The sequence below is a fragment of the Dreissena polymorpha genome, chromosome 15, assembly GCF_020536995.1.
Source record: "Dreissena polymorpha isolate Duluth1 chromosome 15, UMN_Dpol_1.0, whole genome shotgun sequence".
NCBI lineage: Eukaryota > Metazoa > Mollusca > Bivalvia > Myida > Dreissenidae > Dreissena > Dreissena polymorpha.
The window spans coordinates 64,230,364-64,244,850 of record NC_068369.1 but is presented as its reverse complement, the minus strand read 5'-3'; the positions used below and the strand labels follow the sequence as shown (position 1 = coordinate 64,244,850).

Below are 14,487 nucleotides of genomic sequence, written 5' to 3'. Positions count from 1 at the left end.
AGAAGATTTGTCCCAATGATATCTTGAATGAGTTCGAAAATGGTTTTGGTTGCTTTAAAAACATGGCCACCAGGGGCGCGGCATTTTTCCTTATATGGCTATATATGGCTATAGTAAAACCTTGTTAACCTTCTAGAGGCCACATTTATTGTCCAATCTTCATGAAATTTGGTCAGAAGATTGGTCTCAATGATATCTTGGATGAGTTCGAAAATAATTATGTTTGCTTGAAAAAAATGGCTTCCAAGGGGCGGGGCATTTTTCCTTATATGGCTATAGTAAAATCTGGTTAACACTCTAGAGGCCACATTTACTGTCAGATCTTCATGAAACTTGGTCAGAAGATTCGTCCCAATAATATCTTGGAAGAGTTTAAAAATGATGCCAGTTGGTTAAAAAACATGGCTGCCAGGGGGCGGTGCATTTTTAGCTCATCTATTTTTTGAAAAAAAATTATGAGCTATTGTCATCACCTTGGCGTCGGCGTTGGCGTCAGCATCCGGTTAAGTTTTGTGTTTAGGTCCACTTTTCTCAGAAAGTATCAATGCCATTGCATTCAAACTTGGTACACTTACTAACTATCATAAGGGGACTGGGCAGGCAAAGTAAGATAACTCTGGCATGCATTTTAACAGAATTATGTGCCCTTTTTATACTTAGAAAATTGAAAATTTGGTTAAGTTTTGTGTTTGGGTCCACTTTATTCCTACAGTATCAAAGCTATTGCTTTCATACTTGCAACACTTATTTACTCTCATAAGGGGACTGTGCAGGCAAAGTTATGTAACTCTAACTGGCATTTGGACGGAATTATGGGCCCTTTATACTTAGAAAATTGAAAATTTGGTTAAGTTTTGTGTTTTGGTCCACTTACCCCTAAAGTATCATAGATATTGCTTTCATACTTGGAACACTCACAAACTATCATAAGGGTACAGTAAAAGGACAAGTTGCATAACTCTGGTTGTCATTTTTACGGAATTATGGCCCTTTTTAGCTCATCTATTTTTTGAAAAAAAATTATGAGCTATTGTCATCACCTTGGCGTCGGCGTCGGCGTCGGCGTCGGCGTCGGCGTTGGCGTTGGCGTTGGCGTTGGCGTCGGCGTCCGGTTAAGTTTTGCGTTTAGGTCCACTTTTCTCAGAAAGTATCAATGCTATTGCATTCAAACTTGGTACACTTACTTACTATCATGAGGGGACTGGGCAGGCAAAGTTAGATAACTCTGGCGTGCATTTTGACAGAATTATGTGCCCTTTTTATACTTAAAAAATTGAAAATTTTGGTTAAGTTTTGCGTTTAGTTCCACTTTTCTCAGTAAGTATCAATGCTATTGCATTCAAACTTGGTACACTTACTTACTATCATGAGGGGACTGGGCAGGCAAAGTTAGATAACTCTGGCGTGCATTTTGACAGAATTATGTGCCCTTTTTATACTTAAAAAATTGAAAATTTTGGTTAAGTTTTGCGTTTAGTTCCACTTTTCTCAGTAAGTATCAATGCTATTGCATTCAAACTTGGTACACTTACTTACTATCATGAGGGGACTGGGCAGGCAAAGTTAGATAACTCTGGCATGCATTTTGACAGAATTATGTGCCCTTTTTATACTTAGAAAATTGACAATTTTGGTTAAGTTTTGTGTTTAGGTCCATTTTATTAGCTCATCTATTTTTTGAAAAAAAAATATGAGCTATTGTCATCACCTTGGCGTCGGCGTCGGCGTTGGCGTTGGCGTTGGCGTTGGCGTTGGCGTTGGCGTCGGCGTCCGGTTAAGTTTTGCGTTTAGGTCCACTTTTCTCAGAAAGTATCAATGCTATTGCATTCAAACTTGGTACACTTACTTACTATCATGAGGGGACTGGGCAGGCAAAGTTAGATAACTCTGGCGTGCATTTTGACAGAATTATGTGCCCTTTTTATACTTAAAAAATTGAAAATATTGGTTAAGTTTTGCGTTTAGTTCCACTTTTCTCAGTAAGTATCAATGCTATTGCATTCAAACTTGGTACACTTACTTACTATCATGAGGGGACTGGGCAGGCAAAGTTAGATAACTCTGGCATGCATTTTGACAGAATTATGTGCCCTTTTTATACTTAGAAAATTGACAATTTTGGTTAAGTTTTGTGTTTAGGTCCATTTTATTTCTTAAGCATCAAAGCTATTGCTTTCATACTTGCAACACTTACTAACTATCATAAGGGGACTGTGCAGGCAAAGTAATGTAACTCTGACTGGCATTTTGACAGAATTATGTGCCCTTTTTATACTTAGAAAATTGAAAATTTGATAAAGTTTTGTGTTTAGGTCCACTTTATTCCTACAGTATCAAAGCTATTGCTTTCATACTTGCAAGATTTATGAACTATCATAAGGGGACGGTGCAGGCAAAGTTATGTAACTCTGACTGGCATTTGGACGGAATTATGGGCCCTTTATACTTAGAAAATTGAAAATTTGGTTAAGATTTATGTTTTGGTCCACTTTACCCCTAAAGTATCATAGATATTGCTTTCATACTTGGAACACTCACAAACTATCATAAGGGTACAGTAAAAGGACAAGTTGCATAACTCTGGTTGTCATTGTTACGGAATTATGGCCCTTTTTTGACTTAGTAACTTTTAATATATGGTTAAATTTTGTGTTTCGATCCACTCGAAGTATCAAGGCTATTGCTTTCAAACTTCAAATACTTACATGCTATCATGAGGGTACTGTACCTGGCAACTTGAATTTTACTTTGACCTTTGAATGACCTTGACTCTCAAGGTCAAATTATTAAATTTTGCTAAAATTGCCATAACTTCTTTATTTATGATTAGATTTGATTGATACTTTGATGAAACTACTCTTACCTGACATACCACAATAGACTTCACCCAAACCATCCCCCATGCCCTCCCCCCCCTCCCCCCCCCTCCCCCCCTCCCCCCCCCCCTAATTTTTTTTTTTTTTTTTTTTTTTTTTTTTAAGATCATCTCACAAATGACCACCACACCCTCACACTATACCCCCACCCCACCCCCCCACCCCACCCCCCCCCCCCCCAATTTTTTTTTTTTTTTTTTTTTTTTTTTTTTTTTTTTTTAAGATCATCTCACAAATTATCACCACACACCCTCACACTATACCCCCCCCCCCCCATTTTTTTTTTAAACGGTTATGTTTGAAATACCGTCCAACCATCGCACCCAACCCCCACCCCCCCCCCCCCCCCCGCGATTTTTCATTTTTTTTTTTTTTCTCGCTTTTTTGGAAGATAATGTAATAAATGTCCACAACCCCACACTATACAACCCCTCTTCACTCCACTCCTCCCTCCTTTGTGATTGAAAATGAGAGTCCCTTCACCTTTAAAAAGAAAATAGATGAGCGGTCTGCACCCGCAAGGCGGTGCTCTTGTTCCTTAAGCATCAAAGCTATTGCTTTCATACTTGCAACACTTACTAACTATCATAAGGGGACTGTGCAGGCAAAGTAATGTAACTCTGACTGGCATTTTGACAGAATTATGTGCCCTTTTTATACTTAGAAAATTGAAAATTTGATTAAGTTTTGTGTTTAGGTCCACTTTATTCCTACAGTATCAAAGCTATTGCTTTCATACTTGCAAGATTTATGAACTATCATAAGGGGACGGTGCAGGCAAAGTTATGTAACTCTGACTGGCATTTGGACGGAATTATGGGCCCTTTATACTTAGAAAATTGAAAATTTGGTTAAGATTTATGTTTTGGTCCACTTTACCCCTAAAGTATCATAGATATTGCTTTCATACTTGGAACACTCACAAACTATCATAAGGGTACAGTAAAAGGACAAGTTGCATAACTCTGGTTGTCATTGTTACGGAATTATGGCCCTTTTTTGACTTAGTAACTTTTAATATATGGTTAAATTTTGTGTTTCGATCCACTCGAAGTATCAAGGCTATTGCTTTCAAACTTCAAATACTTACATGCTATCATGAGGTTACTGTACCTGGCAACTTGAATTTTACTTTGACCTTTGAATGACCTTGACTCTCAAGGTCAAATTATTAAATTTTGCTAAAATTGCCATAACTTCTTTATTTATGATTAGATTTGATTGATACTTTGATGAAACTACTCTTACCTGACATACCACAATAGACTTCACCCAAACCATCCCCCGTGCCCTCCCCCCCTCCCCCGTGCCCTCCCCCCTCCCCCCCCCTAATTTTTTTTTTTTTTTTTTTTTTTTTTTTAAGATCATCTCACAAATGACCACCACACCCTCACACTATACCCCCCCCCCACCCCCCCCCCCCCCCCCCCCCCCCCCCCCCCCCCCCCCCCCCCCCCCCCCCTGCCCCCCCCCCCCAATTTTTTTTTTTTTTTGTTTTTTTTTTTGTTTTTTAAGATCAGCCTCAACAAATTATCACCACATCCTCACACTAAATACCCCCCCCCCGCCAATTTTTTTTTTTTAAAACAGGTTAGTTTGGAAATAACGTCCAACCATCGCACCCCAACCCCCCCCCCCCCCCCCCCCCCCGATTTTTTTTTTTTTTTCGCTTTTTTTGGAAGATAATGTAATAAATGTCCACAACCCCACACTATACACCCCTCTTCACTCCACTCCTCCCTCCTTTGTGATTGAAAATGAGAGTCCCTTCACCTTTAAAAAGAAAATAGATGAGCGGTCTGCACCCGCAAGGCGGTGCTCTTGTTTTACTTAGTAACTTTGAATATATGGTTAAATTTTGTGTTTCGATCCACAATTAACTTCTAAAGAATCAAGGCTTTTGCTTTCAAACTTCAAATACTTTCATGCTATCATGAGGTTACTGTACCTGGCAAGTTGAATTTTACCTTGACCTTTGAATGACCTCGACTCTCAAGGTCAAATTATTAAATTTTGCTAAAATTGCCATAACTTCTTTATTTATGATTAGATTTGATTGATACGTTGACAAAACTACTCTTACCTGACATACCACAATAGACTCCGCCAAAACCATCCCCCTTTTTTTTAAAGATCATCTCACAAATGACCACCACACCCTCACACTATACCCCCCACCCCACCTCACCCCCCCCCCCCCCCGAATTTTTTTTTGAAACGGTTAAAAAACATAAATATTTATTTTTATTATTTTATTTTTGAAATACCATCCAACCATCGCACCCAAGAATCCCCTCCCCCCACCCCCCCCCCCCCCCCCCACCCCCCCGATTTTTTTTTTGCATTTTTTTTCGCATTTTGGAAGATAATGTAATAAATGTCCACGAGCCCACACTATACACCCCTCTTCACTCCACCCCTCCCTCCTTTGTGATTGAAATTGAGAGTCCCTTCACCTTTAAAAAGAAAATAGATGAGCGGTCTGCACCAGCAAGGCGGTGCTCTTGTTCCTTATATGGCTATAGTAAAACCTTGTTAACACTCTAGAGGCCACATTTATTTTCCGATCTTCGTGAAACTTGGTCATAAGATTTGTCCCAATAATATCTTGTTATCTCAGGTGAGCGACTTTGGGCCTTTCAGGCCCTCTTGTATTATATACTGCCTTCTCAATAACAAGTACGATAATTGGCACCACCTGGCTATCTTAAGAAGTTGAACGGTAATTGTGAAAATTATGTTTATCAAGCAAGGGCATTTATATGTAATTATGGTATCATATACAATTAGGATCATTGCAATAATTTTAGATTTCTTTCTTTATTCAAGTATTTTTATCACACTAAGCATTGTAGAAGCTCTTTTGAAATAAGACATTTTCAACAAGTACGTAGGAGGAATGTAATTTGAAGACGAATTGATGGTTAACATTAGAAATTAAAATAAAATTGCATAGTTAGCATGTGACATTCAACTTGCTGATGTGAAATACAAGTCAATTCTGCAGTAAATGGGCATCTTGAGATTTTCATTGAAATCTGGGCATGAAGCAATTTTCAAGTATGATTTTTTTTGAGGCAGGACAATTTTATACACATTTAGCATTTAGGCCACAACAAATTGATGATGTGTTCTATGGATTTTAGCCAACCAGAACTTGAGCAAGCGAGCGAAATAAAAATAAATTTATTTTTATTCCATTTTTATTTAAATTGCAGGCGAGCGAAAAAGCGAAAAAAACAACAACAAATATTGTTTATATAAATTGATACTATATTTCAACATAGCAAATATATTGGTCTAATTTGAGTGCAAAAAAGACTAGTATACATTCTTGTATAATGACAAGTACTATTATATATATTTATAACAATAGTAGTACAACAATAAGAGGGATATATGTTTTAATCAAATCAATTTAAACAAGCAAATTTGTTGAATGATATCCCAGCCAATATACTTCTGGACACAAAAGTTTTCTGGACTGATGGACAACGCCAATGTGCATCATCCTCTTACCAATTATACATACTCATACCACGTTTCAATTAAATCCGCCAAAGCACTTCCAAGATATTGCCTCGGACACAAAAAGCATTATTTCAGGATACAAAGGGCCATAACTCTGTTTTTAACAGATGGTGTACAATGCCATTTGGCGTGCATCATCCTCTTATCCATATATATACTAATACCAAGTTTCAATGAAATCCACAAAGCACTTCCAAGATAAGGCTCCAGACACAAAAGTGCCGGACGGAAAGACGGGCAGACAGACAACGCCAAAACAATATCCCTCCGCCTATGGTGGGGGATTAAACACAACATACTTTTCCAATAACATTCAATCAGGAATGACTAAGAATCAGCTTAAATCTTAAGGCAAAACAAATAAAATCTGTAGAAATAGAAGTAAAATTGGTAAAGACTAAACACTTATAATTTTAAAGTTAAAGCATTTGCTGTTTAATCCAATCCATGATTTTTCATTTTCAATTACAACATGTCAACACTAATACATCCTATGAACATAATTCTGCTTTGGTGTCATTTTCAAACCAAAACAAAGTAGGAATGGTTGAAGGCCTGAATGAGTTCACTTGACATTTTGCTTTTTAACAAACTTTTTGGTGCCCCAAGCTTTTGCCTCTTCTCCAGAATGTCTACAAGACACAAATTGGTCTGACTATGGAATATTTTGAATACAAATTTGCAACATATGCATTGTTGTCATCTAACAAACTGTCAGGAGTTCCACAGTGGATGCACACTGGCAGTAGGTAATGCCGACACTTGGCTGAGTAATAAGCTGTTTCCACCTCAGAGTTGCAGGTCATACATCTCCAAACATACAGGTCAGGTGCATCTTCTAACTAATCTCCACAGATATATGGCTGGCATGTCTTGATGTTCTGCAATAATTCCTCCTGCAAGAAAGTAAAATGTTATTGACCGTTTTCACAAAATTGACAGTCATCATAATTTTCTCTATTTCAACAGCAAAAATCTAGAGTCTTTTATAAAGCTTACAAAAATTCCCATTTTTACCGACATGATGTGCTTGTAAAATTCATTAAACAGAAAACATGGTCTACTTTTATTTTCACTATTTTTGTTCCAAACAAAACTTTGAGAAGCTTTAATCAAATGCCATTAGAAACTTACTTTCAGGAAAATGAAAGTACAAAGAGAAATGCCATGCCATGTATGTATTTCAAGGATGAACAAGAGCTGTGTTTGTGAAACACAATGCCCCCTACTGGGCCGCTTTGTTGAAGCCATAAACTTTTACTGTATTGACGCATTCTGGTTATATTTCGCATCCCTATGCAGATGCTGCTGCGAGGAACAAAGCACGGAAATCATCAGTAATGCAGTGAGTGATTGCAACTGGCGGAAAAATAACATTTCCATTAACATCTTTCGCCGACACAACGATGCAGACGGACGCCGCCATTCTTTACCATAAACCAATCAACATCGGAAATCGTTTTAACAGTCTATATCGTAAAATACGTAGGCTAAATTAAACTAAATCATTGAAGGAATATGTGCGAAGCACAAATTGTTGCTTCGGGCGCAAAATAAAAATGAAAATATTTTTATTTCGTTTTAAGATTTTAGGTGCGGGAAATCCATAGAACATGTAATCAATTTGTTGTGGCCTTATAGTAAAATGTCATTAAATTGGTAGTATTGCTTGAGAAACCATCTTTTGTAAAATGCAAAGCAACAATTTCCTAACACTCAATTACGTGAAGTAATAATTACTCATTGAATATATAATGCCTTAATTTTGGCTCACTTTTTGGCAATAATACTGAATTTTATGTTTTGTTTGCATGTTTCTTAGTTCTGTTCATACTTTTAGTATGATGACTAGTGTTATGTGAAGTTAAAATAGTTAAAATGATCTGAGCATGGATCCATGAAATATTCATAAACTATAATTATTTTTCCTATCAACTTTTTGTTACGTCTCTAAAGCTACAACTTCCATACATTCGTCATATTTGGAATGAAACATACTGTATTGGTTTTAGTTTCATAAAGTCTTCACCCTAGGGTCAAAACTAAGCACACCAAGGGGGAGGGGGTACATTATTGATTAAACAGATTTATACAGCACAATCATTTTACCCATTTATGCCTAGTGGACTCGCCCATCGTTTTAAATAGGATCAATTTATTTCCAAAATTAGGGATGTCTAGTATATTTATTATGCCCCCCTTCGAAGAAGAGGGGGTATATTGCTTTGCTCATGTCGGTCGGTCGGTCGGTCCGTCCACCAGGTGGTTGTCAGACGATAACTCAAGAACGCTTGGGCCTAGGATCATGAAACTTCATAGGTACATTGATCATGACTCGCAGATGACCCCTATTGATTTTGAGGTCACTAGGTCAAAGGTCAAGGTCACGGTGACCCGAAATAGTAAAATGGTTTCCGGATGATAACTCAAGAACGCTTAGGCCTAGGATCATGAAACTTGATAGGTAGATTGATCATGACTCGCAGATGACCCCTATTGATTTTCAGGTCACTAGGTCAAAGGTCAAGGTTACAGTGACCCGAAATAGTAAAATGGTTTCCGGATGATAACTCAAGAACGCTTAGGCCTAGGATCATGAAACTTGTTTCTATATTTATTAGAATATTTCTTACAGAAATTCCTTTAAGCAAACAGCGCAGACCCTGATGAGACGCTGCATCATGTCTACGCTGTTTGCCAAGGCCTTTTTTCTAGATGCTAGGCATAAATGGGTTAAACAATCTTTTCCTCTGAAACCGGCTACCCAAAGATTTTGTATTTTGTGTGTTGCATTCTATTAATTGGGTTTCTCCACAAACATTGTACACAAATTGTATTTGTCAAAAATGGCCATGCCCCAGGGTCCAATTTTTTCCTAGATGCAACTTGCTACATGCTAATACATGCAGTGTCTGGACATAGTTGTCATTACTGTGACAGGATCTAGTTCAGATTAAAATGTATTTTAGTATATTTGATTTTACAGATACTGAAACTTAACTCTTTCAGTGCTGGAACCGAATTTTGAAGGCCTTTGCAAACAGTTTGGATTCAGATGAGACGCCACAGAACGTGGCGTCTCATCAGGATCCAAACTGTTTGCTATTCTGATAGTATTCTTTGAAAAAAATCGAAGAAATGCTAATTTTAGAAATTCAGCAGACGACATTTTAGCAGACGACAAATTTCCCAGCATGCAAAGAGTTAAATTTTCTTGCGTCCCTCGTACTCCCTTTTCAACTTGGCTTAGTGTCCTGTATAGAAACACATCATTTTCAGAATGTTTTTTATGGCCAAACATGCAGTATCAATGTAGATACTGTACAAATGAACCTCGCTCTGGGAAAAAGGGGTTTAATGCATAAACTGTTACCCCACATGAGCATGCGTAGTCTGCACAGGCTAATCAGGGACGACTTTTTCCATCTTAACTGGAATTTTACTAAGAAAAGACTTCCTTCAGAAAAAATAAATAAAAGCGGAAATTGTCGTCGCTGATTAGCCTGTGCAGACTGCACAGACTTATCTGAAATAGCACCTTATGCATCTAACCCTATTTTCCCAGAGCAAGGCTCATATATATTTCTTGTCTCTGGTGACAGGTAAGGAGGTGTGGACGATGCCACTGAATGCAGCCCCTTTGTCAGCAGGGAACAAAGACGGCGATGAAAGGCGAGGCCTACACAGACATCCAAATGTCTCCATCAACAGTCAAGCAGTCATCGGTGAACGTAAAATTCCCGCATCTTACGATCATAGTTTCCAAGGTGACCCTCGTCCCAAGAAACGGAACTGTGTGCCGTCAGAGACTGAGTACAACATCCCGCCTGCAAAATCGTCATGGCAACCCCAGGGGACAGCACTCTGGAAGCCAGTCGCAGTACAATCAGGGAGGAATTTCTCCTGCAGCATTCGTGATCGAATGTTTAACGCACAGGCTGACCAGTGGTCGCACAGTGACTTAAGAAACTTTCACTTCTCTAGTATAGCTCCGTGTGGGCAGAGGCACCGAGACACTGGCCACATTACTCCAGAGGATCTTTTGACGCCTCCAGAGTCCCCAGTCTCGCGCCCGAATTCCGTTTACAGTGATGGTTCAGCGCCACTGTCTCGTCCCAATTCTGTATACAGCGATGGAGCGGTGAGTCCCTACATGGGTATGGGTGACCCCCATGCCTGCTGGGACATGTCTCATGACAGGATGCGCCACGTTCAGGAATTTAGAAACCGTAGTCTTTCAGTTGAGGACAGGATCTCGATGAATTCTGGGAACTTTGGGGGGTTGGTGTGTAACATGTCGGGGTCGGCTGGGGCCCTGCAAGGGTCAGCCTACCAGCTTGCAGCAGTCAACGGTTCTGTGCCGTCATCTCCACATCATCGTAGCCGTGTGCCACGCTGTCGATCTCAGCCCTCGTTCCTGGACAGGAAGACGGCGCGCAGACGGCGCCGTGACCTTCGGCCAACCTTGAACTTTAGTAAAATGACAGAGGTACAGTATAAGCTAGAGAAATGTGTTTTGTTACCAACCAAAATCAATTATGTTAGTAGACAATACAAAATAAATATGGCTAGTTTCCTTTCAAAATTAAATCATTATAACTACAGATATTTTTTTTTATGTTGGAAATCTGTAGATTTGATTTGAGTAGGCCTTGAGCAAAAATCAATATTTATTTCTAATGAAAAACTGATTATAGACTTAAATGTAAACCTACTGTTGTTCATTTAACGCTAACAATTCAGCATATGTGTAGTTGAGGGTGGTACTAATAGAAATAGAATGTAATAGAGATACGCCAATTTGTACATTTATACACGCAAAGTACAATAAACTGAAATCATCATGGTCCCCATTCAAAAGATAAGTGCAAATAAGGAAATTACAGCATTTAATACTACATAGTGTTTTAAGTAGTAGAGTAACATGACTTAAGCTGTTGCATTTGTATATGTGTTGTCCCTAATTGCTCACCTAAAGCTGTTGAATAACCAGATCATATTGCCGAGGTTCCCCATTCATTTGAGACCAGAATCACGGCAGTGTACAGAGGACATCACACTCCATTCTTTCTAATGTAATTGACATTACAAGAGCTTAACAATAAAGATTTCAATGAAAGGGTTTAACCCTACTGTACTGAAGCCTGTAAGCTAGCTAGACCATGACAGGTTTCATATATTTATATGTATTAATATTATGTCTCTGTGAAAAAAATTGAAAAAAACAAAACAATGTAAAATGATGTTGCTGACAGATCTGTGTTTAAATATGTTCAAACCTTTGTTGCCTTTGACATGTAATGTTAATGTATGTTTGTTCTGTATTTATGATGGATAATAGCATTGACCTTTTTCAAGTGCAATAAGCTGCCAAGATAATATTTTATAATCCAATTTGTTCTCAGTGTTCTGCATCAATCAAGTGGGCTTAATTTCTGCTCGATTAATTTCCTCTGTAGTATTCTGCATTTAATTCCACCAGCTTTATACAAGCTTAATCTTGTTTATAAATCAACATTGTAATATTTACCCTTGTATCTAATGTTTCTTGGTAGGCCATACACCATTTTATTCTGTGGGTTTATGTTAATTTAATCTAAAGAGATAACACTCTTAACTGGAGATTATGTTACTCTGTATACAGTTAACAGTTATTATACCCTCTCCCCTCCCCCCAGTGTCTGTCTGTCTGCCTGTTCCTCCTTTTATCTGTCCTAAGACACAAAATAGGTCCAACTCGTATTAACAACATTCAAATGTGCAACGCTCCTAATGGAACGAAACTATACATCTTATATCCTGTGTTAACTAATCAAGAATTGTTAAAGTTAGGCCACTTTTACAACTTGAAGTTTCAAAAACATAATTTATCCATCTTACTCCATATAATCAAATACGTTATCAAGGTGGGGGTGGGGATAGGCATATGACAAGCTCTATTTTATTATCATATTAAAAGTGCTTTTCATTTTGAAAGAGTGCGTATTAGCGTAGGGCAATAGAAAATAATTTGAGCAATTTTTATTTGGTACACATAGTTGAACCATGCAATGACAGAATGGTAACAGGATTATTGTTCTGTTGAGATTACTGTGTGATAAGTGCATGATCAACATGACCTCTCTGTTCCAAATCACCTCCCATACTTTAAATTATAAGCTCTTGAGTATCTGCCAAAATACATTGACACAATTTGCGTCATATTTGAGTGGGTTGCATGATTAGCAATTTAACTCTTTCAGTGCTGGAACCGAATTTGGAAGGCCTTTGCAAACGTGGCATCTCATCAGGTTCCAAACTGTTTGCTATTCTAAAAGTATTCTTTGAAAAAAAAATCCAAGAAAATGCTAATTTTTGAAATTCAGCAGACAACATTTTAGCAGATGACAAATTTTCCAGCATGCACAGGGTTAACATTCAATTGATAATAATCACACTTAAAGTGTATGTTTTGGTTTTGCATATTCACAAATTGTTTGTTCTATGTTGGTGTTATAATTGACCTTGCTACAAATGTCAAGCTTTGATAGTCAACATTAGAGCAACAATTTGAAACCATAAGCAAATAAAGAAGTTGGGTCACTTATTTAAATTGGATTATTCCCTTATTTTTGTTTGCCATATTAGGTGTATTTTGATTACTCGCTAAACTAAGTCTGACAGGAATCGAGGAGCATAACAGGAGTAGCTGTCGATGGGTTGGTTGGTTGATTAGTTTGTTGGTTGGTTGCTTGATTGGTTGGTTTGTCCAAAATAAAAAAGTTTTTAGGCAAACAACTTCTTCATTGCTCAAGCAATTCGATTGAATTTTTTAATATGTCATCACCTTGAAATTGAGATATGCAAGATTCCATTTTCGTGGGCAGTGGTTTTAGTTTAGTTTCTTGAGTTATGTGTACCAAGCAGACAATGGTCCTACGTTTGAAGAGCAAACGTTGTACACATTTTAAAGCAATCGAGATTAAGCTATTAATGTGTCATTACCATGAAATGTAGATATACAAGACACTTTTTAGCTGGACTATTATATATAAAAATATATATAGTGGAGCTATCCTACTCAGCCTGGCGTCGGCGTGAGCACGAGTGTTGGAATGTTAAAGTTTGCGTACCACCTCAAATATTTTCTATGTCCCTTCACATATTGCTTTCATATTTTGCATACTTCTTTACCAATATGACCCCAACCTACAAACAAGAGCAGACAACTGTATCAAGTATTTTGTAAGAATTATGGCCCTTTTTTCACTTTGAATATGCATATTATTGATAAATCTATGTTAAAGTTTGCGTACCACCTCAAGTATTTTCTATGTACCTTGTCATATTGCTTTGGTTAAGTTTTGTGTTTAGGTTCACTTTCTTCCTAAAGTATCAAAGCTATTTGCTTTCATACTTGCAACACTTACTATCATAAGGGGACTGTGCAGGCAAATTTATGTAACTCTGACTGGCATTTTGACAGAATTATGACCCCTTTTATACTTAGATAATTAAACATTTGGTTAAACCTGTCAGTCAGTCAGTTTGTCCATCTGTCTGTCATAAACATTTCAGGGCTATATCTCAGAAACTGAATAAGATATCAACATAAAACTTCATGGGTGAATAGATATCAATTGGGAGATGTGCCATGCACAAGAAACAGAACACTACACTGTCATAAATCGGAGTTATTGCCCTTTTTGTATGATTAAATGTTTCTGGGCTATATCTCAGATACCATATAAGATTTCAACATGAAACTCAATTGGTGTGCAATGGAGATGTGGTGAGCGACTGGCAATTTTTACTTTATTTGCTCCTTGATAAGCATACAATACCATCTTTCTAGCCTAAAAGACACACAAATTATGTTAAATGATGTGAATGTTTTGTTTTCCAGACTGCATATGGCCATTCCAGAAGATCTGAGAAGGTAACAGAGGTAGGCTAAGACCTAATGTAACATTGATGTTGTTAAAAAAATACTGATATAGTGCCTTGTTTAAGGCATGAGATTTACACATTAACAGGTTAATGTACACTTAAAAAAAACAAAATGCACATTTTCATAAGAGAACAAACATAAATTATGAGA

The 14,487-nt window shown here is 37.7% G+C and overlaps 1 protein-coding gene across 5 annotated transcripts in view; it reads left to right on the top strand.

Annotated features, from left to right (window-relative positions):
* Positions 1-14,487, top strand: part of LOC127859832 (uncharacterized) — a 54,327-nt gene that overhangs the window by 35,661 nt on the left and 4,179 nt on the right. For all 5 annotated transcript variants that reach the window (XM_052397342.1, XM_052397340.1, XM_052397341.1 and 2 more), the window contains 2 exons: positions 10,010-10,896; positions 14,293-14,334. In XM_052397342.1, the coding sequence (XP_052253302.1) occupies positions 10,010-10,896; positions 14,293-14,334 (929 nt within the window). The remainder of the gene's footprint in view (positions 1-10,009; positions 10,897-14,292; positions 14,335-14,487) is intronic.